At 34.6% G+C, this 27,571-nt stretch overlaps 1 protein-coding gene across 1 annotated transcript; it reads right to left on the bottom strand.

Annotated features, from left to right (window-relative positions):
* Positions 1-1,007: 1,007 nt before the first annotated feature.
* lifra (LIF receptor subunit alpha a) lies at positions 1,008-27,551 on the bottom strand. The gene is made up of 18 exons (XM_042723166.1): positions 27,329-27,551; positions 18,608-18,741; positions 17,571-17,713; positions 14,805-14,958; positions 14,041-14,313; positions 13,077-13,206; positions 12,157-12,290; positions 11,884-12,029; positions 10,495-10,648; positions 10,174-10,238; positions 9,836-10,055; positions 8,409-8,591; positions 7,882-7,983; positions 6,727-6,876; positions 6,475-6,612; positions 6,160-6,256; positions 5,257-5,323; positions 1,008-5,139 (listed from the first exon to the last, which is right to left on the bottom strand). The coding sequence occupies exons 2-18, from the start codon at positions 18,672-18,674 to the stop codon at positions 4,552-4,554; spliced, it is 2,811 nt and encodes a 936-aa protein (XP_042579100.1). The 5' UTR covers positions 18,675-18,741; positions 27,329-27,551; the 3' UTR covers positions 1,008-4,551.
* Positions 27,552-27,571: the final 20 nt, after the last annotated feature.

Genomic DNA, 27,571 nt, shown 5'->3' with positions numbered 1-27,571 from the left:
ACAAAGCGTTTTAAAACAAAATATTATCGATGATTTCTACGACGCAATAAAAAATAAGCTAATCGCGGCTTTACATTTTGCAATATATAAATATCTTACAATACTTTCATTTTGACATAAATACATCTTATATAAACTCGCAATTCTGAGAAAAAAGGGTCAGAATCAGAAAGAAGGGAATCAGAATTGAGTTTATTCTGACTTTTTTTTCTCTCTTTAGAATTATGAATTACAAGATTAAAAAAGAGTTTCTAGAAATACACGTCGCAAATAGCTTTTTAATTCTGTATTCCAGGGCTTTAGCTCTGTAAAAAAAAAAAAAAAATAAACTGGAAAAATCTACAATTTATTCTTAAAATGATTCATACTCAACTGAAATACTTTAGGTTTTGATTCAAATTATGAACTCAAATAGTAATTTTACACCCAAATCTTATTAATGAATATGAATTCCATTTGAATAAACAGTTTATTTATTATTGCTGGGGGTTTGAAAATGCATCAAGTTAACTTTAATTAAAACATCAAAATTCCACCGTCTCCTTAGGAAAAATTAAACTGCATGTGTTTTATTAGTAAAGGAGAAAGCCTTTCATATGAAACACCCCAAAAACACTTAAAAAAAAAAACAAATGTGAGAATCATATAAGGAGAGAACTAAAGAAACGTGTTGCTAAAGCATTAGGACAGAGCCCCAGTATAACAAGAGAAGGGTGAAAGCTGTGGTGGGTTTATAGAAGTGAAAACGAGGACAACTGACCTAGTTCTCTCCTTTACGAGAACTGCTGCCACCCTGTCTGGAGAAAACAAAAGCTTTTTCTGCACATAACAATGATCAGGGCCATTTCAGACTGGAATAAGGGGAAAATGGATTTGAGAGGTTCAGAAAAACATTACCAGGGGAATTACTGACTTTCATTGCATACAGATTTCTCAATGCAGTTACAAAACCAATTATATGCAATGCAATGTCCAAATGCAAAATAATCACAGAAAAACACACTGGATTTATTTTTCAGTATTTATTGTCTCTAATAATACAGACTGGTTGATATTCTGTTAGTGTATTAGCAATAGAGTAATAGAAGCTCAGATGCCTGCATACATCTTGATTTTTTCTAGACGTTTACACACTCATATAGTGCTATATGGAATTATTTCATATTCCTCATTCAGAGCCCCTCTCTTCCTCTCTCTGAACGCTGAATGTGGAATCTGTCATGCATATAAAGGCAATAATATTATTTTAATATTAACTGGGGTGCAATATTCCCATCTGATGATCTTCATGCTTAAGAGAAAAGCTTATTTACATCAGTGTCAACAAGATATTTACATTAACGCCTCATATATGTAGTGTGACCTCTCATCTTAATTGCATACGGAAGTGGCTCAAATCTAATTTAGAAAAATGAAATGCCCTCATGCACGCTCATCTCGGCTAATATAAAATCTAAATCCAAAGCTAAGGCTTTCGAAGCATATTATTCAACAGTTAAAAAAACTAAAATATTGCATACTCATTGACATTTGTACATTATACATTCATACATTCATACAAGCAAATAAAAAAACAAACATTAGTAGGCTTCTTTAAAAGATCTCTACACAGAACCGAAAAAATGACATATTAGTAACGAATTATTTCAACAAAATAAAATCTTTCACAGTAGTGTTTAAAGCTTAAGCAACAGTAGATGCTGACCTCTCTCATATTTCTTCACAATCTCATTCTTAATGTTCATCTAATGCCCTTTCAATCACACATCACATTAGGAGTTTAATGACTGCTATCTGATGCTCTTCAAAGTCGACATGAAATTGCATTGTGACCCGTTTACTTCCACACTATGATGTTTCAGAGTGAAACGAGATACTGAACACAAATCAAATGCAGGGCAGGCCTTGATTTCATACATCAAACCTAGATTGGATGATGCACAGTGGGAGTTTCATAACTAGCAATCTAGCGGTTTAGTTTCTCATTAAAATTAAAAACAAAAAACAAAACATAGCACCAACAACATGCATTAAGAAAATAAACAAGGTCACTTTTGATTTCATGTCCACTTTCATCAATCATTCTCACTGTAGTGACAAGCGTCATGTCGTCCTGATGAGACGTATCTGTTGTTCTGACTGCTGCACAAGGTTTTGGAGGATTAGTGATATGCAGAGTGCTCAGAAAAAAGGCCTTCACAGTAACATTGGATACATACACACTTATATATCTTTATGCTAGATTGATAAAGTCCAATCTAAAGGAATAGCAGGTTCTTCTGACATCAGTAATTTACCATGTGGTCCATGTGGGCCCATAAACCTAGGAAACTGTTTTGAAAGAAGGTGCTGTTCTTTGAGAAAAAAAAAAAATATATAATAATCTCCCGAGGCACTGTAGTCATTTTAAAACCATGACAATCTCTTGGACACAAGACATATCATCCTGGACAGATGCACCTATGATTAGATACATAGTTGAGTTCATACAGGGAGTGTTATGACGTGAGAGTGCCATATTCATCAGGTGTGAAATAAAACAATGCTTTCAAAAAAACTAAAAGGTGCTTCACATGTTGTACGGATAATGCCAAATTCATTAAATGTCACTGACCTTAGGAAAGCAAAGATGAAAATACTATATAAAAAAATTAGTCCTACATCCTTCAACATGGATTATTAGACCAAGAGCAGAGATTTTGGTAAATATGTTGTAGAGAATAGGGCTGCACGATTAATAATAATAAAAAAAAGAAATTGAAATTCTCAAACTGAAAAGGCTGCTTGTAGTTTAATGTTAAAAATTAAGAAATTTAGACAAATATTAGTATTGCAACAACTGTACTATAAAATATATATACATTTTTAAATATCTTTTAAAGTGAAATATTACAATAATATTATTTGTTATTTTCTTTTATATTTTTATTTAGTAAAATTAAACAAATATTATTAGTCTCACTGCTACATAATTAAATTTTTTGGCCAAATTGTGCAGCCCGACAAACAAGCACAGCAAACCTGGAGATAAAAAAAAAAATAAAAACACGATTTGATTTTATTCCCAAAATCGTGCAGCCCTAGCAGAGAAGGTAATTTTCTACAAGTTATGCTGACTGATCGTCAACTACAAATCAAAAATACACACAAGTAGCTAGCTGCATCACATGATTAACAGTAATAAATTGTGTTTACATGCATCTTACACAGACTGATAACGTAAGATCATGAAATCACTTTAACAGCCGTTTTCCTTAATCAGGATAAAAGGTTTAAGAAAAATCAGAGATGCATGTTTCTCCCATTTTGCTTTTGTTCTGTCAGCTTATTCAACGTGCACGGGTCTGTTTACACAGACAGTGAGAATCGAGAAGTTGTTGCTTGAAGCACATACAATTTTTTTTTTTAAATCACCTGAAAGTGGCACAGCTTTGAGAACTAGCCTTAAATGCACTGGTTTTGATCTTTTGAAATGCATATCGACATGTTTTACTGGCAGAGAAATGTGTGGAAAACTAGTCAATCAACTTAGGGGCCGTTTACACGACAAAGTTTTCGGCAAAAAACGGGAAACTTTTTATGCGTTTTGCCTGTTTGTTTACATGACAGCGGCATTTTGGGGACTGAAAACGGGTTTCAAAGTGCAAGTTTTTATAAACGGCACTGTTGTCGTTTCAGTGTAAAAACCCAAAACGGGAATCTTTGAAAACGCTGACGTCATGCGCGTGCGTAGTTCGTGTTAGGTATGTAGTCATGCGCAGTACATATCGATTTTAAATGCAAGCGCGAACAAACATACACAGCCATGGCAGACTACATGGTACTGTTGTTTCTGCTCAAGAGTTTGCTAATGCTTCTTCAGCAAAGTGTGGATTTACTTCACCAATATTACAACCAACAACAGAGATGCATCATATACACATGGCAACAACAGGTACTGTTTACTAACAAGGTGACAGCACCAACCACTGGTCTGACATACGTAATACAGCGTTTTTGGCCGTTTTCTCAGATATGTGTAAACGCGAATCGTTTTGAAAACGTTGTGTAGGCTATACGTGAAACTTTTTAAAAACGCAAGGGAAAAACTTTTCCGTTTTTGACTACATCGTTGTCGTGTAAACGTAGCCTTAGGCTGCTTTTTGGAACTCCTACGTCTGACTGCTACAAAACGGTTAGTAAAATTAGGATCGAAAAAAAGCAGTGAAATGTTGCACACAATATAATGCTGCAAGAATGAAAATGTACTGCGATCACTCCAATAACACTGCAAGAAAGAGGCACGAACACCGTCGTATGAAAAGAAGCGACGTTCCTAAACGAAAACGTCATACTGCTCCGAGCGAGCGCGAGATGATACGACCACCTTCAGCTCTTCAGTAGTACTTCACCTGTCTGGTCAGTATCACAAGTCCTTGAGAAACAGTAGTGACGTTGATTACGTAAATGTGAGCAATTTCCAGTAAGGGCACAAACCCTAAAACGAACCGAAAACATCCTCCTAAAAGTGAACGGCACAAACGAACATGAAAAATAAAAGCTAGTGCGTTCTCAGGATTTTCCAGAGAGAAAATTGTGGAACCAGGTGTTTGAAGGCTGTGGTTTCTCTTCAGAGGATTCTGGGATGAGGAACTGGGATGATGTGACCGACGTAGGGCTGCCAAGCGAACCGCTAAAGTTTTCCGCCTCTGGAGAATCCAGCTGCCAGGAACACTGGGGTTTGTAACCTGCATGCAATCCGTCGTCTTGGAAGTCGGCCTCGAATTCGATTTGGGGCTCGGCCGGACCGATGACGGACTGCATTTGAGGCCTGTAACCTCCGCCACCGCATGCCCCCTGCGAGGACGTGGGGCTCTGGATGCCTGCATAGGTGATTTCAGTCTGCGTGGAGTCCACCGAGGTGTTTGAGGAACCGGAGGAGTCTGAGACCTGGTTACCGTGTGAGCCGTCACCGACCACCTGGTTGTAGTATCTCAGCAGGGCCGGTTCATCCGAGTCGGCGTCGACCTCGATGTTGTCATTCTCAGACTCCTCCTCTTCCTCTGGGACCGGGAACAGGCCTTCCTTAGTGAAATCCCACTCCGGACTCTCCACAATGTGGACCAGACTGTGAGGAGAGGGCTTTACATCCAGAGGACCCTAAACACAAACAACAGCAGAGCAATTTAAGGAATCATTTATGTTCGTAGAATTAAGTTTTTAGAAATAGTAATAGTGATTCCTGTCTTAGTAAACACTAATCAAGAAAGGTTTTACCTGTGGGGAGGACCAGTCTCCGGGTACTTTAGGTCCAGGGATTTCAGGATAGAAAGCTTTCTTTACCCTGGAATTACATAAAACAAAACCATAAAGGCAACTGATTTACTTCAATGTTGTTACATTGTATGTGTTGTATAACTAAAACTGTGTTAACTAAAACTGAAAAACAAAATGTTTTAAAATTGATTTTAATTGAAATAAACATTAAATAATACAAAAAAATCTGTTTCACTTTTTATTTCAACCTAATTTTCTTTCAGTTTAATCTGAAGTACTAAAATTAATAAAACTAAAACTGAAATACAAATAAATAAAAACTAAATAGACATAGAAAAAAAAACTAAACCCTAAAAAACATAAAAATTTAAATTTACATTTTAATAAACACTACATTAAGTTAACGCTGACGTGAGAACACAATTATAGCACACATACTATCAAGCCATTTTGGTCAAAATAACTTGATTTAGTGGATTTTTAAAAATTATTTAACTTGTTGGTAATGCTATTAAAGCAAAACAGTCTCTCTTTTAGCAGCAAAACATAAAAACATTAACTTATTTTATTTCAGTTAGTTGCCAAGGCAATATTCCTCATAATAAACAATGTACTAAAACGGAAATAAAAATTGACAAATTTTAAAAAACTAAAACTACTAAACATGAGGAAAAAATGAATAAAACTTAAAATAGACAATATAATAATAAAAACTAATTCAAATTTTAATAATCTGTATATTTTACTAAAATAACATTGACTTGTGATCAGTAAGGTAGAAACAATAGTCTGTTGTTGTAGCTCATACTGTAAGCCATTTAGGTTGAATTGATTTGATTTAGTGGGTTTTGAAAGTATTTAACTTAATGGAAATGCTTTTAAAGCACATTAATAAAGTCCTACCACTCTCTCTTCTTGTAGCAGCAAATGCTGATGAGGATGAGACAGCAGAACATGATTCCCAACGGCACAAGAATGCCAACAAACAACATGTCAGCAGCTGGATGAAAACAGAAAAGCAGAAGTTTAGGAGAACTGTATAATCCAATTTGTCATCTGCAATATCAAAACAATCGAATCTAAATTACAAAGTCATTAGTTGTTCTATATTAATGTAAAAAAAAAAAAAAAAAAGTGATCTATAAACGAGTGTTGACTTTAATATCAAATCAGCTACAGAACAATGACAATATCTGAAGGAATTTCATCATTTCTTACTGTCCATCTCCATTTTAATGGCCACAGTGGCCCCCGCATCCTCCCCAGCTGAGGTGTAGGCCTTCACTACGAACTTGTACGAGCTCAGAGACAAGCCCTTCACCCTGTACGACTGCACTTCGGGATCAGAGATATTAGCTAGAAACACAACCACACAATTATTAAAATATACAAACAATAAGATTTACATAATTACAATTATTGCATTACAATTATATATATATATATATTTCTGTGTGTGAAAGTGCTTACCAATGAGTTCCAGATGTGCAGCATTTGCCAGGTAGATGGTGTATCCGCGTATGAAGCCTCTCTGGTTTTCCATCGCAGTGGCTTTCCAAGACAGCAGCACATCAGAGCCACTCTGATTGGGTAACAGCTCTCTAACCGACTGTGAAGGAGCTACAGAAGATCCAGCAAAAGAAAGACTACATTCACATACAAACAGACAAAGTCTAGCAGTGATTTTTTGTCATCTGACATCATGAAATCAGTAGTTTTGTGGCTTTAAATCCACGTCTGTCAGCTTTGAGGTGACTGATATGTGAGTGTACTCCTAAAAGTTGACAAAATAAATATTGCAGATGCTGTATAAATAGAAGCATGCTCAGGGTACATACTAATTTGACCCCTTTTCCATCCATCATGTGGATATAAAGGTAAGGTTTGTTTTATTCATTGTGTCCTCATTGGTTTTGTTCATTTACATGTCAAGTGTGGTGAAATATTACATTAGTAATATTTCTTATTTTAATATTTTTAGTAATAAGAGTAATAATAATAATAATAATTATTATTGCTATAGTCAGCATATTGCTACATAATTACAAACTATTTGTTTCAAGTCATGCAGCCCTACAAACAACCACACACCTGGGGCCAGAGGCATAAACTTTGCCTCTATGTTAAGAAAGGGTCTTAATAACTGGAAGTTATTTAAAGGGTAATCAGTCTTATTTTTGGATTCAACTAATCTACGCTTTAATGTAGCTGAATTAAAAAAAAAATTAATTTAATTTGTTTTTTATTACATGACTAACTTGTAAGACTAGTCTAAAGGCTTTATGCAACTGGCCCCTGGATCTTTTTTTTTATTTTTTATTTTATTGTATTTAAATCACAATTGTAATTTTTTTTTTAATCAGAAAAATCATAATTAAAAAAATAAAATTGCTTGATTAACCTTTCCAGTAAATGCATGAATACAATATTCACATAAGCAACGGCTTGTTTGTGTTTTACAGAAAGCTACCTATTTGCCACTGCAACACGTTTAATGGTTTGCTAATACTTTTGTAATGTTGACAAGTGACCTGTAAGCAGAGAAATGCTGTGGAATTCAAAGTAAAGGCCCTACTGTATGTGTGAAAGTGCCTTATGAGCAGTGAACAGCAATGTTTCTCTTACTCATTTCCTGTGAGTATCCCTGCCATCTCTGCAGCAGCGTAGGCGCACCAGTTGAGAGAGCGTACACAGATACTGTATACCTCACTCCTGCCACCAGAGAGTCTGAAATCAACAGAAATGAACAATCAGTGAAGCTCACAGAGAAAACATGCAGTCGTGGTGTAAACAAAACGTGAAGAAATAGGTTTCCAATATGTGTGGTGTAAAGTAATCCCGAAAGTATGTGGAAACCTCAGTCACACATTTTAAAAATGAATACCATTGCATCAGATGACAAAATAATAAAACAACTGGCATTTATTTTAAAGCACAAGAACTGACCATTAAAAAAAAAAAAATCACCCAAACACCTTATGATTCAATAAAAGTGAGTGAAGATGATGAAGAAGAGTGAAGTTAGTGTCAAGAAAAGATCCTGCAGCATTTTTTTATCTATGCAATGCCATTCAGGTATTATTAAGTGTCCAAACACTTTCAAGAATCACTGTATTAAGACTGTACACTGTGTAAGAATTTAAAAGACTCACCTGAGTTCAATGTGAAGCTGCTGTCTGATTCTGGGACTTTCTTCCAGTCAACGGGGCAGAGTCCACTGCATCCGGTCGGGACCCACTCCACAGCGTACCCGCTGCTCGCATTGGCATTAGGCTGCCAGGAGAGGACAAATGATCCATTTGTGCTGAGCAGCTCAGACATAGACAGCTGGGAATCTACAGGAAAGGAGATCACAGACAACGCATGGAGTTCAACACTAGTCTGAGTTAGCTGCCTTGTTGTTTATTACAGCTATCAATGGATTAAAATGAGCAATTAGTGCTAAAGTTCCACTAAAAAAAAAAAAAAAAAAAAAAAAACAACACTTTTACAAAAATTTTTAATAACTTAATTAACAGTTATTTAGTTTAATTAATTAGTTTATTTAAATTTCATTTACACATAAAAAAGCCATTAAGAAGGCTTTTCTTGGATTATTTTTGGTCATTTTTCCTTTTATCTATTGATAAATGGTGAAATACAGTTCAAGTAAACTAAAGCTTGTGACAATTCTGACCTGTCAGAAAACACACAGAATAAAGTCAAACAGTTTTCGGCCTGGTTTAATAGACAGGGTTTAGCCTAAGCCAGGATTAAGCAATAGTTCAATTAGGACATTTAAGTCATTTTTATAAACGTGCCTTAGAAAAAAAACATCACTGGTGTGCATCTTGAGACAAAACAAAGGCACTGATATATTTTAAGATCAGTCAGTGCAAGTTTCTTTTATTTGAAACAGCTCAGACTTACATTTTAGTCTGGGACTAGGCTTAAGCCTGAAAACTGGGGGTTAATGTCAAAACAACCATGTTCAATTTTTTATGGCCAATGCTACTAAACATTTATTTAAACTTAAAAATTGATTAACTTTAGCTGCATTTCTTTTTTAAATAAAAGGGTTCTTAATAATAATAATAACAATATAATTATTATCATTATTAATTCTGCTTTTAATATACTTATATTATATATTAAGTATAATTAACATATACTTTTTAATTATTTAATAATAATGATACTATTAAAGAATACATAATACATACTTTTAATAATATATTAAAATTACATATATTATTAAAACTGCTTACAAATATTAATATATAAAAATACATTTAAATCTAATTTATAATGGGTGTGTGTGATTTTTTAATTATTATTAATAATAATAATAAAATAACAACAACAACAACAACAAACAACACATAATAGATATATACAGACACACTTTATGTGTGTGTATAAGTATAATAAATACATTAAAACTGGTTATAAGTATATTAGCATCTAAATATATTTATATGAAGTTTATACAATTTAAATTCAACTTTGCATAATGAACTGTACAGAAAAACATCAAATATGATGCACAAAACAACAGTTTATTAGTCTAGCAGCTGAAGAATGAAATGGCTCCCTGTACCTGCTCTGTATGCTGGTGTGGTCACAGTGGAAGGCTGAGAGAGACCAGCTGGGTTTCGCGCTGCCACGGCAACGGTGATGTCACTGCCGTTGTTAAGGATGATGGGATAACTGAAGTTCCCAGGAGGAAGAGAAACCGGTGTCCACCCATCTTCCTCCGCTGAGCTCTGAGAAACCTCGTATCCGACTAATGCACCGTGACTTTTTCTCACAGACAGAGGCTGAATGAAAAGAGGCACATGGCACCAAGTTTATTAATAAGAATAACATATTATTCAATTTTATAGGGGTTGTCGCATTTCATATCCTAGATGACGGCAAACGTAAAGCTGTTCTTACTTTCCAAAAAACACGTCCTGTGTTACTGCTGTCCATCCACATCCAGACATCAAGAGCATCAGGACCTGAAAATAGACTTCGTTATAGATCTATATAAAGTTAAAATATAATAAACATAAAAAATAAGAGGAAATGATGTAGAAAAGCAAACTATGAATGACATGAGCTTTGTGTATTGGAGTTTTTGCACTGACCACTAGGCCACAGTTTTAATTAAACTGTAAATATCTGAGATGTCGTATGTGATGAAGTAACAGACAAAGTAGACTGACTAATTTAGATTTATTGTTTAATTTTCTGCAAGTTATTTCAACAACTCACGGTCCATTTTAGTGTGGATCCTGTAGGGGGCGCTCTTATCCCCCCACTTCCAGAAACCATGCTTAGAGCCGCAGTACAAAGTCACAGTGTAGTCCACATCTGGCCACAAACTCTCCAGCACCACAGAAGATAAACCTGGACCACTGTAGTTACGCTACAGACACAGACAGAGAGAGAAACATCAGCTGATCACCTTACAAATCATTAGCTACTTATTACATATTAGTCTTCTTACATGCAATTGGTTATTGATGATTTTGATGAGTTAAACTGATTTTTGATGAATGCAGTGAGTTACAAAACATCACTGCCAAGTTTGAAATGTGCATCAACAACAAACAAAAAAAATAAAAATAAATAAATAAACAAACAATGGGGAAACCATGTATTGCAGTGAAAAGGTACCCAAAATTGTTTTGAATTTTTTTCTCTCTCATATTATTGCAAACCTGTACAGTTAGCAATTCTGAAAAAGTATACCTTTCTATCTATCTATCTATCTGTCCATCTATCCTTGTAATGCCATATCATACAAACATTTAATAATATTAATTTACAAACAAATAAATCAATTTCAATTACTTAGAATCTTTTAATATGATAAACAAACCATACTTTCCCAGGAAAAACCTTTAAAAAAAAATGTATGTAATTTGAAAAATATATTTTGAAATGGCAAGCATGAATTATGCTCAGTCCCATGAGATCAGTTTTATTTTTTCCTAAATTCCATTTTTTTTTTTCTAAATTTGGTTTTATTTTTTCTGGATTCTGTTTTTCCATTTTAATTTTTCTGTTTTACACTATTACTCTATTACTCTATTTTCATGGCTTAAACAAATTTTAGCAAATCAAAAAGCATATCTAATTAATTGAAATCATGATACATATACAATTTAGCAACAATTTATAAAAAATAAAATGACATCTTTTGGGCCCTATTAAAGTACATGTTTTCTTAAATTCTGTATATTTTAATTTTCTTTGTTGTCTATTTTAATTTTTCTAAATTTGTGCTTCATTTTCTAAAGCCACATAATAGATTTATGTAAAGAGCAAACTTCTAAGTTTAAGTCATTATTATACCAATACATGTGCATTATTGGGACAGAGGGAAACATTTTCAGTGAATGAATAAAATTACTTTAGGCAACTTTCATGGTGCTTTTATTGAACTTCTTGAGAGTCATGCAGTTTTCTTTTTTGATTTGTCATGATCACTTAAAATCCTCAAGATCTTGGCATACAAGCAGTTTTCTGTTGTTTTTTTACTTGAGTAAATGTCAGTAAATGATGTTAGAAATTTTTGGGTGAACTATCCCTTTAATTCCAAGACCGCACCAAAAACAAACAGGGTTCTGGGAGCTGAAAGTTGAGCAGCGGACTTACTGTGCTGTTAAGTTCATGGGCGAAGAGCTGCAGCTGGCAGACCATCTCCAGCTTTTTATACGCCGCCACAGACCAGCTCCACTGCAGTGTGGCGCTCCACGCCTTGACTTCAACCGCTGTCACATTCACTGGAGCCAACAGATGTACTGGAAGAGAGACACCATCAACCATCACAAGAGTTCTCAGTCATGAGAATATTAAGACACTCACTCTGACTCTATTTATAAAGTAAATATACTTATTGAAATGGAACATGTATTGAAAATGCGGTACCGCGGTCAGTGAGTTGGGCCGAGTCCGTGAGCTGGACTGTTCCAAGAGGATTTCGAGCCACCAGAGTCCAGCTCTGCTCCCAGGCCTTCGAGCTACACCACCACCTCTTCCTTTCATTAGCCTCTAAACAGTCCCTGTGGATGGAAATTTGCTTTATAAAATCATATTCATTATTTAGACTTTCATTAATTCAGACAAGAACTTGTGTGATATTTATATTAAAACATTCATGGGTATCTTGGATTAGCAGTAAACACATACATTACACAAGTTAAGCAGCATAACTGTTTTCAATATGCAGCAAATCAAGCATATTAGAATGATTTCTGAAGGATCATGAGACATGTGGAGTAGAAGTAAAAATTCAGCTTTGCATCGCAGGTTTGAGTTAAGTTTAAATTTATTTTTAAATTGTATTTAGTTATTTGATAGTTTTTTGATATTTTAATATATTACTGTTTTAGTGTATTTTTGATCAAATAAATGCAGCCTTGGCGAGCAGAAGAAACTTCTTTTAAAACATATATTTTTAAATAGATTCTGGTCTAGCCGGTACTGTATGCACATTTATTAGTATTAATTATTTTAATAATAAATAATTATTAAATATCTAATATTAACTTCTACATAATCACAATAGTTAATATCTTAATTGTTTCTATTTTATATAAAAACATACATACAAAATGATATCGATATAATCTCACCAGTAGAAATGGTATATTAATTTAATTAGAACATTAATGGAATTCTTGGATTAGCAGTAAAAATATACATTGCATTACACAAGTATCCTTTTCCATCTCATTTAATGTGGTTTGCTGTTTGGGGATCTTTTTATGTACCGAGGACATTATGGTACCAAGAGCCAAATGGGATAGCGCGTGCGGTCAGTGGTTCTTGTGTAGTGCGTTTCTTGCCTTCCATTAAGGGTGTATTTAGTGCGGCTGCGCCTCATTCTCAAGCCAGTGTCTCGTCCTTTCTTCCAAGAACATTCTGCGGATGCCAGGTCCCGCGTCTCGCAGACCAAGCCCTCATCGCCCGGCGGATCTACAGCAATTACATACAACAAAGCCACATGCAAGTCGCTCTATTACACTGTGCCAGTCATTACGCTAAAAATGAACACTCAAATTTCCCTGCTTTCTGAAGTTGAATGTGCATTTCACAGTGCTAGATTGAAGTTTATATAGCTTATATATCATAATATTTTAGCAAACCGCTTATGAAAATAAATACCTTGTAGAAAAACTACAGCCACTTTCATTCATATAGCCTTTTTCATTAAATGCGAACAGGATATATATATATATATATATATATATATATATATATAATATATATATATATATATATATATATACATATATATATATATATATATATATACATTATGTGTATATATATATATATATATATATATATACATACACACATTTGTAATGTTACAAATGGCTTCTATTTCAAATAAATGCTGTTTGAAAATTCTTTTGAACTTTTTATCTAATCAAAGAATCCTGAAAAAATGTATTTAAGCAAATGTTTTGTACATTTGAAGCATTTTTAAATTTTAAACTGTTTTCAACATTAATAATACAGAATTTTTTTTAGAACCAAATTGGCATCTTAAAAAGATTTATTTCTGCAGGATCATGTGACAATAAAGACTGGAGTAATGATGCTGAAAATTCAGTTTTGCATCACAGGAATTCATTACACTTTTTTTGATCAAATAAACGTGGCCTTGGCAAACATTTTAAAAAGATTTTTAAAAAGTCTTACCAACCCTATATTATGATGTATGATATAATGATAATATATGATATAAATTATTTGAAATATATTTATGATATCCAGTATTCTATATATTAGGATTAAACTCACAGCCTACAAACACCACAGCTCCTGTGAGGGTCAACCTTTGGGAACAGCAGATCACGTTGGTGCCCGTGTTGCCTGACACTGGCTGGTTGGTTGCTGTGATGGCATACGTTCTTCTGCTCAGTCGTGTGGCGCTCATCTCCTGACGCCCATACATAATTTCTTTGAAATCTTCCTTCTCCTTAACAATGCAGCAGAAGGTCATGTTACTGCCCACAGGAACCACTTTATCTTGAGGAAACATGTTAGACTCAGACTTCTCAGGAATATCCGACCCTAGAGACAAAAGGATGAGATTTGGCATACGGTTTAAATAACAACTTTAATTTTTATTTAAAGAGGAAATGTTTTCTAGTGCATCCAAAGAAACAGATTATGTCCTTCCCAATTATAGTTTTCAAAACAAGAACTCCAAACGTAAAAAGAAAACTATATGGTACAAAATTACTGCCATTATAATCAGCGGATGTGTCTGCATTTACAGGCCAGCTCCTATTTCGTCACACTGTACTGCTACTCCAGCGACTTTAGTTTCCCAGTCTGTCTGAAGTAAAAGGTTTTAAATACCATATTAATGAATTAATTAACAAATAAAACTCATGGTATAAATTTAAATAACTTCTTACTGTCATAACAGATGGATAAAGACTTGCTTTGGATGCTAAAATAAGTTTCCAAAACAAGGGCCACAAAGTGATATGTTTGTTAGTGGGCTGGTTTTGATAACGGTTTCAGGACCAGCACAATTTCAGAAGAGTTTTTAGTACCTGGAATGGTCTGAAGGGGGCTCCACTGGCTGACCGACTGCTGGTTTCGTGCTCTGATGTGCGCAGAATGAGAAGTGCACTCCAAGGGTAAAGGTGAGTGCCAGGTCCAACTATGCAGTCCTGTTACAGGATCTGTTTTAACTGCCACAGTCTCCTACAAATGAAAAAAAAAGATTTACATTCATGCATTTGGCAGTTGATTTTATCCAAAGTGACTTAAATTGCACTCAGTTCATGCATCCCCTGGAAATCGAACTCACAGCTTTGGTGTTGCTAGCGTCATGCTCCACATTTTGAAAACAAACAGCGGAATCGATTCTTAAAGGGTTACTCCATCCCAAAATGTACATTGTCATTATTCACTTACCCCCATGTTGTTCCAAACCCGTAAAAACTTCTTCGCCTTTGGAACACAATTTAAGATATTTTGGATGAAAACCGGGAGGCTTGAGACTAGGGCTGCACGATTAATCGCATGCATTTGTCATGCGTGTCTCATCAGTAAAGCTGGTTCCGTGATTAGCGGGAAATATCCGTCACCTGTTTTCAAATGCACCGGGAGTTCATACACAGAGCCGTAGTTCACTGACAAGCTACGCAATATCGTGTTCATAATCGAATGCGATTAATCTCAATTATGAACAGAATATTGCTTAGCTTGTCAGTGAACTACGGCTCTGTGTATTTAACTGCCGCTCCCGTTTGAAAACAGGTGACGGATATTTACCGCTAATCACGGAACCGGCTTTACTGATGAGACACGCATGACAAATGCATGCGATTAATCGTGCAGCCCTACTTGAGACTGTCCCATAGACTGCCAAATAAATAACAGTGTCAAGGTCCAGGAAAGTATGAAAAGCATCGTCAGAATAGTCCATCTTCCATCAGTGATTCAACCGTAATGTTATGAAGCGACGAGAATACTTTTGTTACACGAAGAAAACAAAAATAACAACTTTATTCAACAATTCCTCTCCTCTGTGTCTCTCCAAATCAGTGTAGCGCCTTTTTGACAATTCTGAGCAGTACGCAGGCAGCTTACGCTCTTCTGTGTCAGCCGCGCTGCACCGATGCGCTGTTTGCTTACAAACCAAAGCGTAAATACACGTAAAAAAACGTATCCTTGTGGCGTAAGCTGCCTGCGTACAGCTCAGAATTGCCAAAATGGCACTACGCTGATTTGGAGAGACACAGAGGAGAGGAATTGTTGAATAAAGTCATTATTTTTGTTTTCTTCGTGTACAGAAAGTATTCTCGTCGCTTCATAACATTACGGTTGCATCACTGATGGCAGATGGACTATTCTGAAGATGCTTTTTCATACTTTCTGGACCTTGACGCTGTTATTTATTTGGCAGTCTATGAGACAGTCTCAAGCCTCCCGGTTTTCATCCAAAATATCTTAAATTGTGTTCCGAAGACGAACAAATCTTTTACGGGTTTGGAATGACATGGGGGTAAGTGATTAATGACAAAATTTTCATTTTGGGATGGAGTGTCCCTTTAAGATCTTAAAGTCAGCATTCACAATCCAATTTACCTCCATATCAATATTTAGTGACAAGTGTAGGTCTACTTGTACTTTGTCTTTTGGTCCAACTTTCAAATATTTTATTGATTCAAATCAAAGTTTGTAATGTTGTGATTCACTTCATTGCTGGTTGGTTTGGTTCATGGCTTACACTTTTAAATCCCTATAGAAAAATAATTTACTAAAAAAATAGGCAGCTGAAAAAGTAGACAGGCAATTTGCAACTTTTGGAGTTGAATGCGAGTGTACAGAGGATTGTGGATGATCTGCTCCTTTATATTTTTAAGGCAGCTTTTTGACTAGGATGTGGAGACTGAAAGTCAAATTCACTCTTCAGAACATCTCAAAATATCCCTTAAAGCTTTTTTTTTTTTTTTTTTTTAATTTTTTTGTTTAAATTGTTTATTGCTGTTATTTGTTTTTGTTGTTTGTTTTTGATATATTTTGAAAAGGCTACACTGCCTACAACAACAGCTTAAAACTATGACTAAACAGCTTGATTTGGGCTATTTGTTCACATTATTTTCCTGCCAGCCTAGATGAAAAGTCGGTTCAAAGCGGTGCAAGTTATTTCTTTTTAATTAAAGATTTGGAATAACATGAACTTATGAATTGTAAACAAATACATATTGATTTCATGATGACTTCTGAGTATTCTGCATCAAATATATCTTAGATCTATCAAGAGTCTGTGGCATGTTGTCGATTACCACAGGAAGTCATTTCAACTCGTCCCTCAGTTAAAAGGGAACAGTAATGCAATTACAATAAAAAGCCAGCAGACATTATTTTCTGTGGCAATCAACATGCTGTCGACAGAGATGCATTTAACCCTGACAATTCCTTTAAGGGCTGAGATGCAATAATAAATCATCCCAACAAGAAAAAGATTTTGCAATATGGAAAAACAAACATTGACCAACAAATTCCAAAACAAGTTAGATATGAATGTTACTGCTATCACAACATACATGTCTGAGCTCTTTAAATCACAGTTGGTGACTCATACGAGACGTGAAAACATTGAACGGAGAAACTGGTTCCAGAGTATTGGCATTTAATCTCTTGTTATTGAACTAAAGATGGAACTGTTTTGTAATAGGATGTTCCTGAAAGGGTTCCCAGCGTTCAGTGCTTTATGGCACACAGCCAAATGCATATTTCAACATCAGCTAACTGCAACACAGATTAACAGCTTAAAATGACAAATGCAGGGATGGAAGAGTGCTTACATTCAGCACCACATTCATGAGCTCAGTGTGGAAAATCTCAAGGTCAAAAAGCGATGAGTCACTCTGCCATGTCAAAGAAAGTGTCTGCGCAGGTAAATCAGGATTTAGGGTTAAGCCACGAGGCACAGGAAGTTCACCCACACCTGTAACATTACAAAGAGGGAGAAGAGACATGACTAAAGGGCTAATTTCATTTGTTAAATCCTGGCATATACTTATAATGAATCAAACCACCTGTAAAGTGTGTGATTATTCGATCCACTGCGATTGCTGGTGGTCAGATAATGCAAAGTGATATTGAGGTTTCAGAGCAAATAATGAGTTTGAAGAGACAGCTCCTTTCAGTAAATAAAATACTATTCAAAAGTTTGGGGTCAGTAAGATAATTTTTCGAAGAAATTAATACTTTTATTCAGCAAGGAAACATTAATTGATCAAATGTGACAGTAAATACATCTATGATCTTACAAAAGTTTTATTTTGAAAAACAATAAGAAGAATCATGTGACACTGAAGACTGGTGTAAAGGTCTTTGGACACTGAGTCCGAAAATTTCACACGTTGAAAAATAAATACAACCTCACGTTGTGTCAATCACATTTACACACTGCCTCCGAAACTTTCTTCCGTCATAAAAAATTCGGATCAGGTTCGATTTTCTGCATTTTTGCGCATCCATAGCATGCATTTTAATAGGAAAGGATGCGATAAATGGAAAAATGCATGCAAAACTTTCAGACTCAGTGTGCAAAGACCTTAATGATGCTGAAAATTCAGCTTTGCATCACAGAAATAAATTACATTATATACAAAATATATTCAAATAGAAAACAGTTATTTTAAACTGCACTTTTTTCAAAAACATTTTTAAAAAATTCTCACCAACTCCAAACTTTTGAATTGAATAAAATATATTAATACATTTAATTGTGGGTGTTAAAACCAGTTACGAAATGTTTCATTAATAATCCAAGTTAAACCTGGAGTGACTAAGCAGAATTCTCAAAAACGTCTTGATCAATCTTGATGACACTCACCATTCTGTCCGAGGGAGCATTCGACCCCGAGGCTCAGCAACAGAGCCAGAGTCACCCAGCCCTGCATACTGACCAAACCGGAACCGCTTACAGAAACAACAGAATGCTCCAGACCTGGAGAACAGAACTCACACCTACAACAAATCACAAGAACAGGAGATTAAAGTTCTAAATAAAAGAATAAAATTAGACTAAAATTCTTCTATTTTGTAAAAATGAAGTGTTCAGAAGAGTTAAATATAATCTGGAAACAAAAATCAATAACATCTTGCAATTGAAATAATGAATTTGCATATACTGATGAAACGCATCACAAATGTTTAGTGTGTATCTCACAAAAACATGCTGGGGTCAAATTTCACTCCAAAACCCAAAGGAACATAAACAGGAAATCACTGCATAAAGACAACAAAGCCTGTTTTTAGGACCATTCTGTTTTTTAGGACCATTAACACATTTTCCCATCCAAATTCTTTATATTACATTATCTAATATAATGTCATATAATGTTTTATCTTAAATGGTGCAGTAACCAGTTTCTGAGAAACACTTTGCATACAGCTAATACCTAAGAATTCAATATCTCTAGAACATATCTACCTTATTTTTCCCGTAAGGGCAGGCCATATGTAAATTATATGGTTCTGGCTTCTGGTATCATCCACGTCTAGCTATTTTTAGCTGTACAAAACATTGCTGCTTGATATTGCAAATTTGTATGTCTACCATATTATTTTATTATTTCATTATAGTGGCTAGTGGCTATACGTGGATAGGACCTTAAAAATAAAGATACCAAAAAAAAAAAAAAAAAAAGGTTGTAAAAAACCAAAATCTATCAGGATTCCAAGTTGACCTTAAATGAGAACCGTGCAAACTTTCGTGGAAAAAACTAAAAAACTTGCCTTTTCCCATTTTTGAACTGTCACCATTGGCATATAATGCAACAAAGATTAAGTCAACAGATTTTACTAAAAGACCTACGAATTTCAGTGTAAAAAAAAAATTATGCTACCATCCATCTAAAGTCATTTTTATCTTCAAATCTCAGGTGAGATTGTCATTTTCAACCCCATCTACAAAATAGTAGGTTACTCAGTAACTCAGTATTGATCCATGACATTTAATACTTGGAATTGCATCATTATTTATTAGGGATGTAACGATTCACTCAACTCACGTTTCGATTCGATTCACGATTTTATTTTATTTTTTAAACAAAATGAGATTTAAGACAAATTATAAATTAAATTTGTCCTTTTATTATTGCTTGGACAAAATGCTGCATATTTCTTTGTGAAATTGAAATAACTATACTAAAATACTAATATAGCACTTGCATATTATTGCTCTTTTGTTGGTTTTAATTGCTTCTATTGTTGGTTTTGATTGCTCACATTTGTAAGTCGCTTTGGATAAAAGCGTCTGCTAAATGACAAAATTTAAATAGAATGTAAATGTAAATAACAAAACTAAATTGAAATTTTAAAACAAGCCCCAAATCAAATAAGTAACAAATAAAATAAATCTCTTCATATAAACAAAATAAGGCTTTGTCTGTGCTCTTTCCTTTTAAAATTAGAGGCAACCACTGCATTTTAATCATGATCCAAACTAAGATGCTGCATACATGCAACATGAGCAGTTTTTAATTTAAATTAGATTGTATAATTTCGAAATTTTGAAGCAAAAAACAGAATGGTTTGACTTCAGTTTTGTGAAACTATACATAAAAATATCTGCATGAAACAGCAAATGAGCTGAACTAGATGCAGATTCATTCTCTACCAACCGGGGGGGCGCTTAAAGCGTTTCCTTGGTTATCGCTGTAAAAAAAAAAAAAAACATTGCTGCACTTATGAACTTTAATATGCATTATACAGAGGCAAGATGAAAAGAAAAAATAACATCTAAAGTTTTCTTAAGACAGTAAGTTCCCCTCAGACATACATTCATATAAACTCCTACCCCTAATTGAATTGTGATTTGTTTAGCATCTCAACCGATTTGAATCGTCACATATTTGAATCGATTTTTGACCGGCTCACGGTTAATTGTGACATCCCTACTATTTATGTTTGGTTTTCTTTAGAAAAACGTATTAACAAAATCAAACATTTGAGCTGGGGAAGTTTCTGAACTTTGTTTATTTGACATGCAAGGACTTGCTTGCCTAATTTTAAACCTTTTTTTTCCAGTTATTTTCCTTGCCCTTTCCCTCTTCTGTAATGTCTCTCTTTCTACAAATGCCTTTATATCTCCTGCTTGCTCACTCTCTATGCTCCCCGTCATTAGTGTAAACACCCCTGCAAAACTTTTTAGTTGTTGATTTATTTATTATTTGATCAACAGTGCTTCTCACAAATCGCTTACTGCACCTTACTTACCGCTAACACTGGTATCCTATTATTCCCTGAAAAACCAGAATTTCCAGTCCTCATCTGTTTTTTCAACCATAAATCAGAAACAAAACACCTAACTGAGATTTGTATTATGACATGCTGACGGTAAAATTATACTGGCATTCTGGGACAGGCATTAAGATGATTTAGATTCTACCCGTCTAACTGTCAACAATTTTGTTTATTTAAACAGAGAATTATCCAAGTTAATGCCAGTAAAGTATGGAGTGCTGCAAGGATCTGTCTTAGGCTCTTTGATATTTTCCAACATACAAGCATCCCCTTAAAAATATTATTAGAAAAACAAGTGATTAGTTAACATTGTTATGCAGATAATACATAGTTATATATTTCATCAAGACCAGATGAAATTTCTACATTGTTTAAGTTAACAGAATGTGTTAAGTATATGTGTTAAGTATATAAATTATTGGATGACAATGTTCTTCTATTAAATTTGGATAAGACAGAGATATTACAGGACAAAAAACCTGTACACAGAGAAATCAAATAGCAACTAGAAGTATGTACTGTTATTTCTTCATCTACAGTCAAAGACCTTGGTGGTTTATTATTCAACTGCTTGGTTTTTGAAAATCATTGATTTACATGTTACAAAAACAGCCTTGTTCCATCTAAGAAACATTGCCAAGTTATGGAACATGTTATCTGTTTCTAATTCAGAACAGCTAGTTCATAAATTCATGACCTCTAGGATAGATTATTGTAATGCACTACTAGATGGCTGTCCTGCATCCTCAATAAACAAGCTACAGTTAGTCTTGGCCAAGACCAGGTCAAGAAAAAATGATGAAATTGGATAACATTGGTTACGTTCCACATTGACTACCAGATCTTTTATCACGCTACAATCACACTTTTTAAGATCACAAAACTCTGGACTCTAAAGCATTTTTGCATGTGGTTTCTAAACTCTGGAATAGCCTTTCTGATAATCTTCAGGGCTCAGACACACTCTCCCAGTTTAAATCCAGATTAAAGTTGCATCTCTTTAGCCAAGCATTCACATACAGTAGGCTAACGCTTCTCATAACTTGTGCTGTAGTTATATCAGATCAAATAACTACACATGATTATGATTACATTTTGTTTGAAATGTTATGAACAGCAGCTACAGCATGCAGGTTGCTAGATTAAGGAGACGCAACAGGAACAAGTACAACTGACAATGAAAGGCTATGAGACATACACAGTAAGTTGATGAGTTGATTTATCTGTGTTTTAATATACCTCTGGTCCAAGAGCTTTTTAGATGGATGCCTAAACTTTTGAGGTAGGGTAGGAATAAGCTGTGTTTTTCACCAACTGGCAACACGGGACATCAAAATACTATAGGGAAACTAATCAGAGGGTGGAATCACATGCAGCAAAACAAAAAGTAGAAAACAACTATGTGGAGAAACGAGTATGTGAATTTAGCATTAAATTAAATTAAATTATAATTAAGCTCTATAAAAATAAATACGAATTGAATTGAATTTAAGAATGCAAATTTGATCGAACAAGCCCTTTCATGTGTAGATATGTTTTCAGGTGTTAGCATGATTCATAAATCATCTGATAAGTTATCTGATCATCAAAATAACACAGAGGCCTGAGGCAGGGAAAATGTGGCACGATGTTGGTTCGCATCATGATCATCTAATCAGTGCAGAACATTCCAAAGTGAATTCATGAGGGTGTCCACACAGAATACATCACATTCCTATGAAAGATTAAATTAGCACAAAGCTGCAACTCCTACTTCTAAATCAAGGCCGTAAAAAGAAAAACACATGAGAGCAGAAACTAAATAACTAGATGTTTTTTTTGTTGTTTTTTTTTTTACATTTTTGCAAGAATGCTAGACATAGTGGTTGGCAGTGCTCTGTTCACTGTATTTGTGCAATCAAGGTCTAAGGTCTTCTGAGTGGCTTTTAGCAAATTTCTATGTGGTTTCTAGGAAGTTACTTACTGGTTTTCAATACAGCACATGTTTGAGGAAATATATGTCTCTAGCACTAATGTTGTGGATGAGTTACGCACCAGTTTAATACTTAACAGTTTTTAGCAAGGCCCGCTGACTACCAGTCTAACAAATTCAGCAATCTGCACCAGCCAAGGTATTTTTTTTTTTTTTTTTTTTGCAAAATGGATCACAAACAGGCACAGGGTGAAGCTGCGGCTCATATGACAGATCTGGTCATGGGTACCAATGCCAAATGCAAGTTTAAACAAGCCTCCAAGCACAGTCCCTCCCGTAAACGAATCCCCAAACACCACCTCATACTGAAACTGAAGCCATTTCACATTTCCAGTAAACTGAAGCCTGAAGAAAAAAAAATAAAAAAATACTGTATGCAAGAAGAAGCAACAGTTTAGAAAGCCAAGAAAGAAGAAGAAGAAAAAATAAATATTTTTAGAACAATAGCAAATTTTGGCTATTCATTTGGCTATTCTGCCAGAATAACCGATAAACATATTTAGTGGTCTTAGCAAACATCATCACTTTTGCTCAAACTCTGCGTAAAATGTAAGCAAAACCCTAAACCAAAGAAATTATTTACCTTCAGCATGTTAGCAGTCCAGCACTGAACTAAACAATAGACCAATGCATATCTAGAGACCAGAATATTACAGGACACTATGAAAGCAACCACCCAGATCGCAAATCATTGTTTGCACATGCAAGCACCACTCACGTTTTCTTCAGAAACCCTAAAAATCTGGTTTTGGGTGGAAAAACAGACTAATCTATTAGTAAGGTTGATTAGATATTTTAAATTATGGCACTCTAAATGAATAGTTTGCACTGTAGAACTTTGGAACAGTCAGTAAAGCAACCCATCAACTAGTTTTCCATATAAAAAAAAAGCATGTTTTCAAATCCTTTGTGAACAGGATTCTCAATATTGACTTTATATCAGGTCAGGGAACCATGCGCCTAACGGTAAAACAGACCATCACGTGTGTGTTTGCAGACCTTGTTTGTGGTTTTGTTAGAGAGCTCACAATGGTCTTGTTGACAGATCTCTTTAATACTCCACCGGCTGGAACTGCCAGGGGGCAAAGAACAGGAAAACAGATATTGATTTTTTTTTTTTACCGAAACAAGGACTGGAAAACAATACCGCTTCACCTAGAAATCCCAGGCTCACTGCCAGCTCATTTCCTTGCATCACCAACACAAAGTCATGATTGGAAGGAATCTGAGATATAACACATGTTTACAGTCTGGAAGGTTACCGCATTTCTCATAGAGTCATAATATCGTTCTAATCATCCAAATATAACAGCCCATGCATGGCCAAACCTCTGCAGAGTGCTGGAATTCAGTGCTTGCATTGGCAGAAATGGTCAGGGTCTTCCGTGAAGTGTGAAACTTCAGTGTACAATGGGAATGTACACAATGTAAAATGTTTGGACGTTTACAATACGGTAAAACATGCAAGCTATATGCTACTCACAATTTTTAGTTTAACTACATTCAAGCACAAAAAGTAGTAACAATGCAAAAAAGTTATGAGTACACTGATGATATTTTTGGAGACAATAACTACACACAAAAAAGCAAAAACAGTGAAGAGCTCAAGGTGACTCGAAGCAGCAAATGAAATGGTCACAATAAATAGATTCTTCAACATTCATCTGACAATTCTGTAAATTCCTAAAATTTTAATTTTTTTTTAGTTCAGCGCTGATTGCATTTCAACACAAATAAAGCTGAAATAAAATTAAACAAATATAAGGTCAAAAATTTAACTAAATGAAAATTAGAAATGTTGCCTCGCCAACTAACAGAAATTAGCTTAATTTTTTGGTTATAAGAGAAATTTTGATTGCAGAGTTATAGCGATTTTAACATGTCGTTCCAAACCCGTAAGACCTCCGTTCATCTTCAGAACACAGTTTAAGATATTTTAGATTTAATCCGAGAGAACGACATGAGGGTGAGTCATTAATGACATAATTTTATTTTTTCGGTGAACTAACCCTTTAAGTAAACAGGAAATAAAAATAAAACTGAAATAAATAAATAAATTTAAATAATAATATTTTTAAAAAAAATATACAAAAACTACTAAAAATAGCTAAAGCACAAAACTAATACAAAAAATTAAAATAAAAACTGAAATGACAAAAGTAAAAGCGCATTAAACAAGTTATAATAGTACATACTGTAGGCCTAACTTACTGGCACTAAACAGCCTTCAACACATAAAACTAAAAACACTAAATCAGTATTTAAATATAAATACTGGTTGTGCTACCAAAAAAGCCACAAATTTAAAATAACCTGTGTGTCTGGATTAAAGCTGGTGGGAAAACTAAAAGAAGAATATTTGCAGCTTTTTTTTTTTTTTTTTTTTTACAATATTTTACAGGAACTGCAGAATCTGAGCTCAGAACATTTCTCTGGAATCCATGAAAGCTCTGACAGAATTCTTGTGTGGCATCATCTTTTATATGCATTTTATATGAGCTACGAACAAATGCCCTTCTTTCCCACCCAGCACTTTTACACATGCTGAGAACAATGACAATCTGTCCTGAACAGAGCGCTGTAATGGCTTCCTTCCTCCATATCGCACAGACAAAATTACAAACTGTAAAAAAGGGTGACCAGTGTTGTTTTTGTTTATTAAAAATGTTTTTATTAATTGAAATAAATCTGAAATATAACAAAATATAAATATGCGATGAAAACCTTTTACACATTTAAAAAAATTTAAAACTTTTAAACTTTTTTTTTTTGCTTAAGTATTAAAATTATTCAAATGAAAAAATATAAAAAGAAAAGGTTAATTCAAAATACTTATAAATACTATAATAGTATATAAATAATATTAAAATAACACTAAAGATGACAAAAATTCTGAGGGTCACCTTAAACACAAAGTATATACATTTATAATAAACAACGGTGTACTAAAAAAGACCCACTCAATTAATTGTGACACAGAGACTCAAAAAATCTTGGACACTGAGTTCTCCGACATCATATTACTACAGGGACAGTCCACCAGAAAATGAAATCCTGTCATCATTTACTCATTTTCACGTCGCTCCAAAAATGTAGGACTCAGAGATGTTTGGCATACTGACAGTTTCAGTCGCTATTCACTGTTCACTTTTAAGAAATTCAAGTAAATGGTGACTGAGATGGCATTCTGTCTAACATCTCAATCTTCAGAGTAAACGATGACAGAATATTTAGGTCTGGAGGCCGAGACCACAAGATCAAGACTCCACTTCTGCTAATTATGGACTGCGGGATCTGTTTACTAACAGTTCAAAGGACCTCATATGTACAAAATTGTTGTGTAATAACTTACTCACTGATTCATACAGTCAACATAAGCAATGGTAAAAAGCGTATCATTAGTGGAAATTGTCCTGTAATTGTTTACTCAGAAAATAACCTTCCATTGTAACATTCACAACAATGCTATCAAATCATCTCATGGGACTGGTATATAGCAAAATTGAGTCTCACTTTGCATTATCTAATAAATAAGCACAATGGCACTGCCATTCACCATGATGTAAGAGAACTACTTAAATACCACGGACATGAGGAAAGCAATCATTCAGTACCACGGTAAACATGACAGCAAGTGTTGCCATCTGATCTGACACCATCACTGTACCATGGTAACATTATACCACAGTTTTTATTTTATTTATTTATTTTTAGAAGTGGTGGAGTGATCATTTGGTAGAAATGCTTGAAAATACAATTATTTATTTTTTGTTTTTATTTAAGCAATAAATTGTAACACATGTATTAGATAGTCTGGATTAAAATAGAAACTGATAAACACACACACACACACACACACACACACACACACAACAGTTTACAATAAATCACTTGCCAATACAGCACAGGAATAAAACACACACACGCACGCACACAAAAACTATGAAATAGCTTTTTAAATATAACTACCTTTCCTAAAATATTCACTATATATATAGAAAAGTATAGAGGACTTGCTGAGAATAACAAACAGTAAATTTAAACGAATAAATGTCATTTAATTCACCTCATTTGGTTAGAACAGTTAGAAAACAGCAACATTCAAATGTCTCAAACGGAATGGCCTTGTCCAGTATTACCACGAAAGCGAACTCGAATTAATCTTATAAACAGCTCAACGTTATGAATTTAACGGCGAAACATCTCGGTATGTCAACTGTATTTCTGTTATAACTCGATATATTCAGGAAACAAAAACACGAACGTCACGAGTCGGTACAGATAAACAGGGAGAATTTCTGACGTTAAAAAACAAACATATTCCCAAACTGTTACCTGGATGTTTTGGTATCCTTATGTCTTCGAGATCACCCGGTTATATCCATTAAATGAGCGTTTGATTTAATGGCAGCACATGGCCTTCCAGACGGGTGTCTAAACTGGGGGAACCGAGCCGGATTCCCAGAATCGCTCCTGAATTGGATCGAGGCGATGCACTAACCGTTCATTATGCGACAAAAATCTGCTTTCCTCCAGGCGGCGACTGTCGGCTCAAGACGGCAACCTCCGCGTTCAGAT

This window comes from Cyprinus carpio, chromosome B5 (genome assembly GCF_018340385.1).
Source record: "Cyprinus carpio isolate SPL01 chromosome B5, ASM1834038v1, whole genome shotgun sequence".
Lineage (NCBI taxonomy): Eukaryota > Metazoa > Chordata > Actinopteri > Cypriniformes > Cyprinidae > Cyprinus > Cyprinus carpio.
This window is presented reverse-complemented; position numbering and strand designations above follow the sequence as displayed.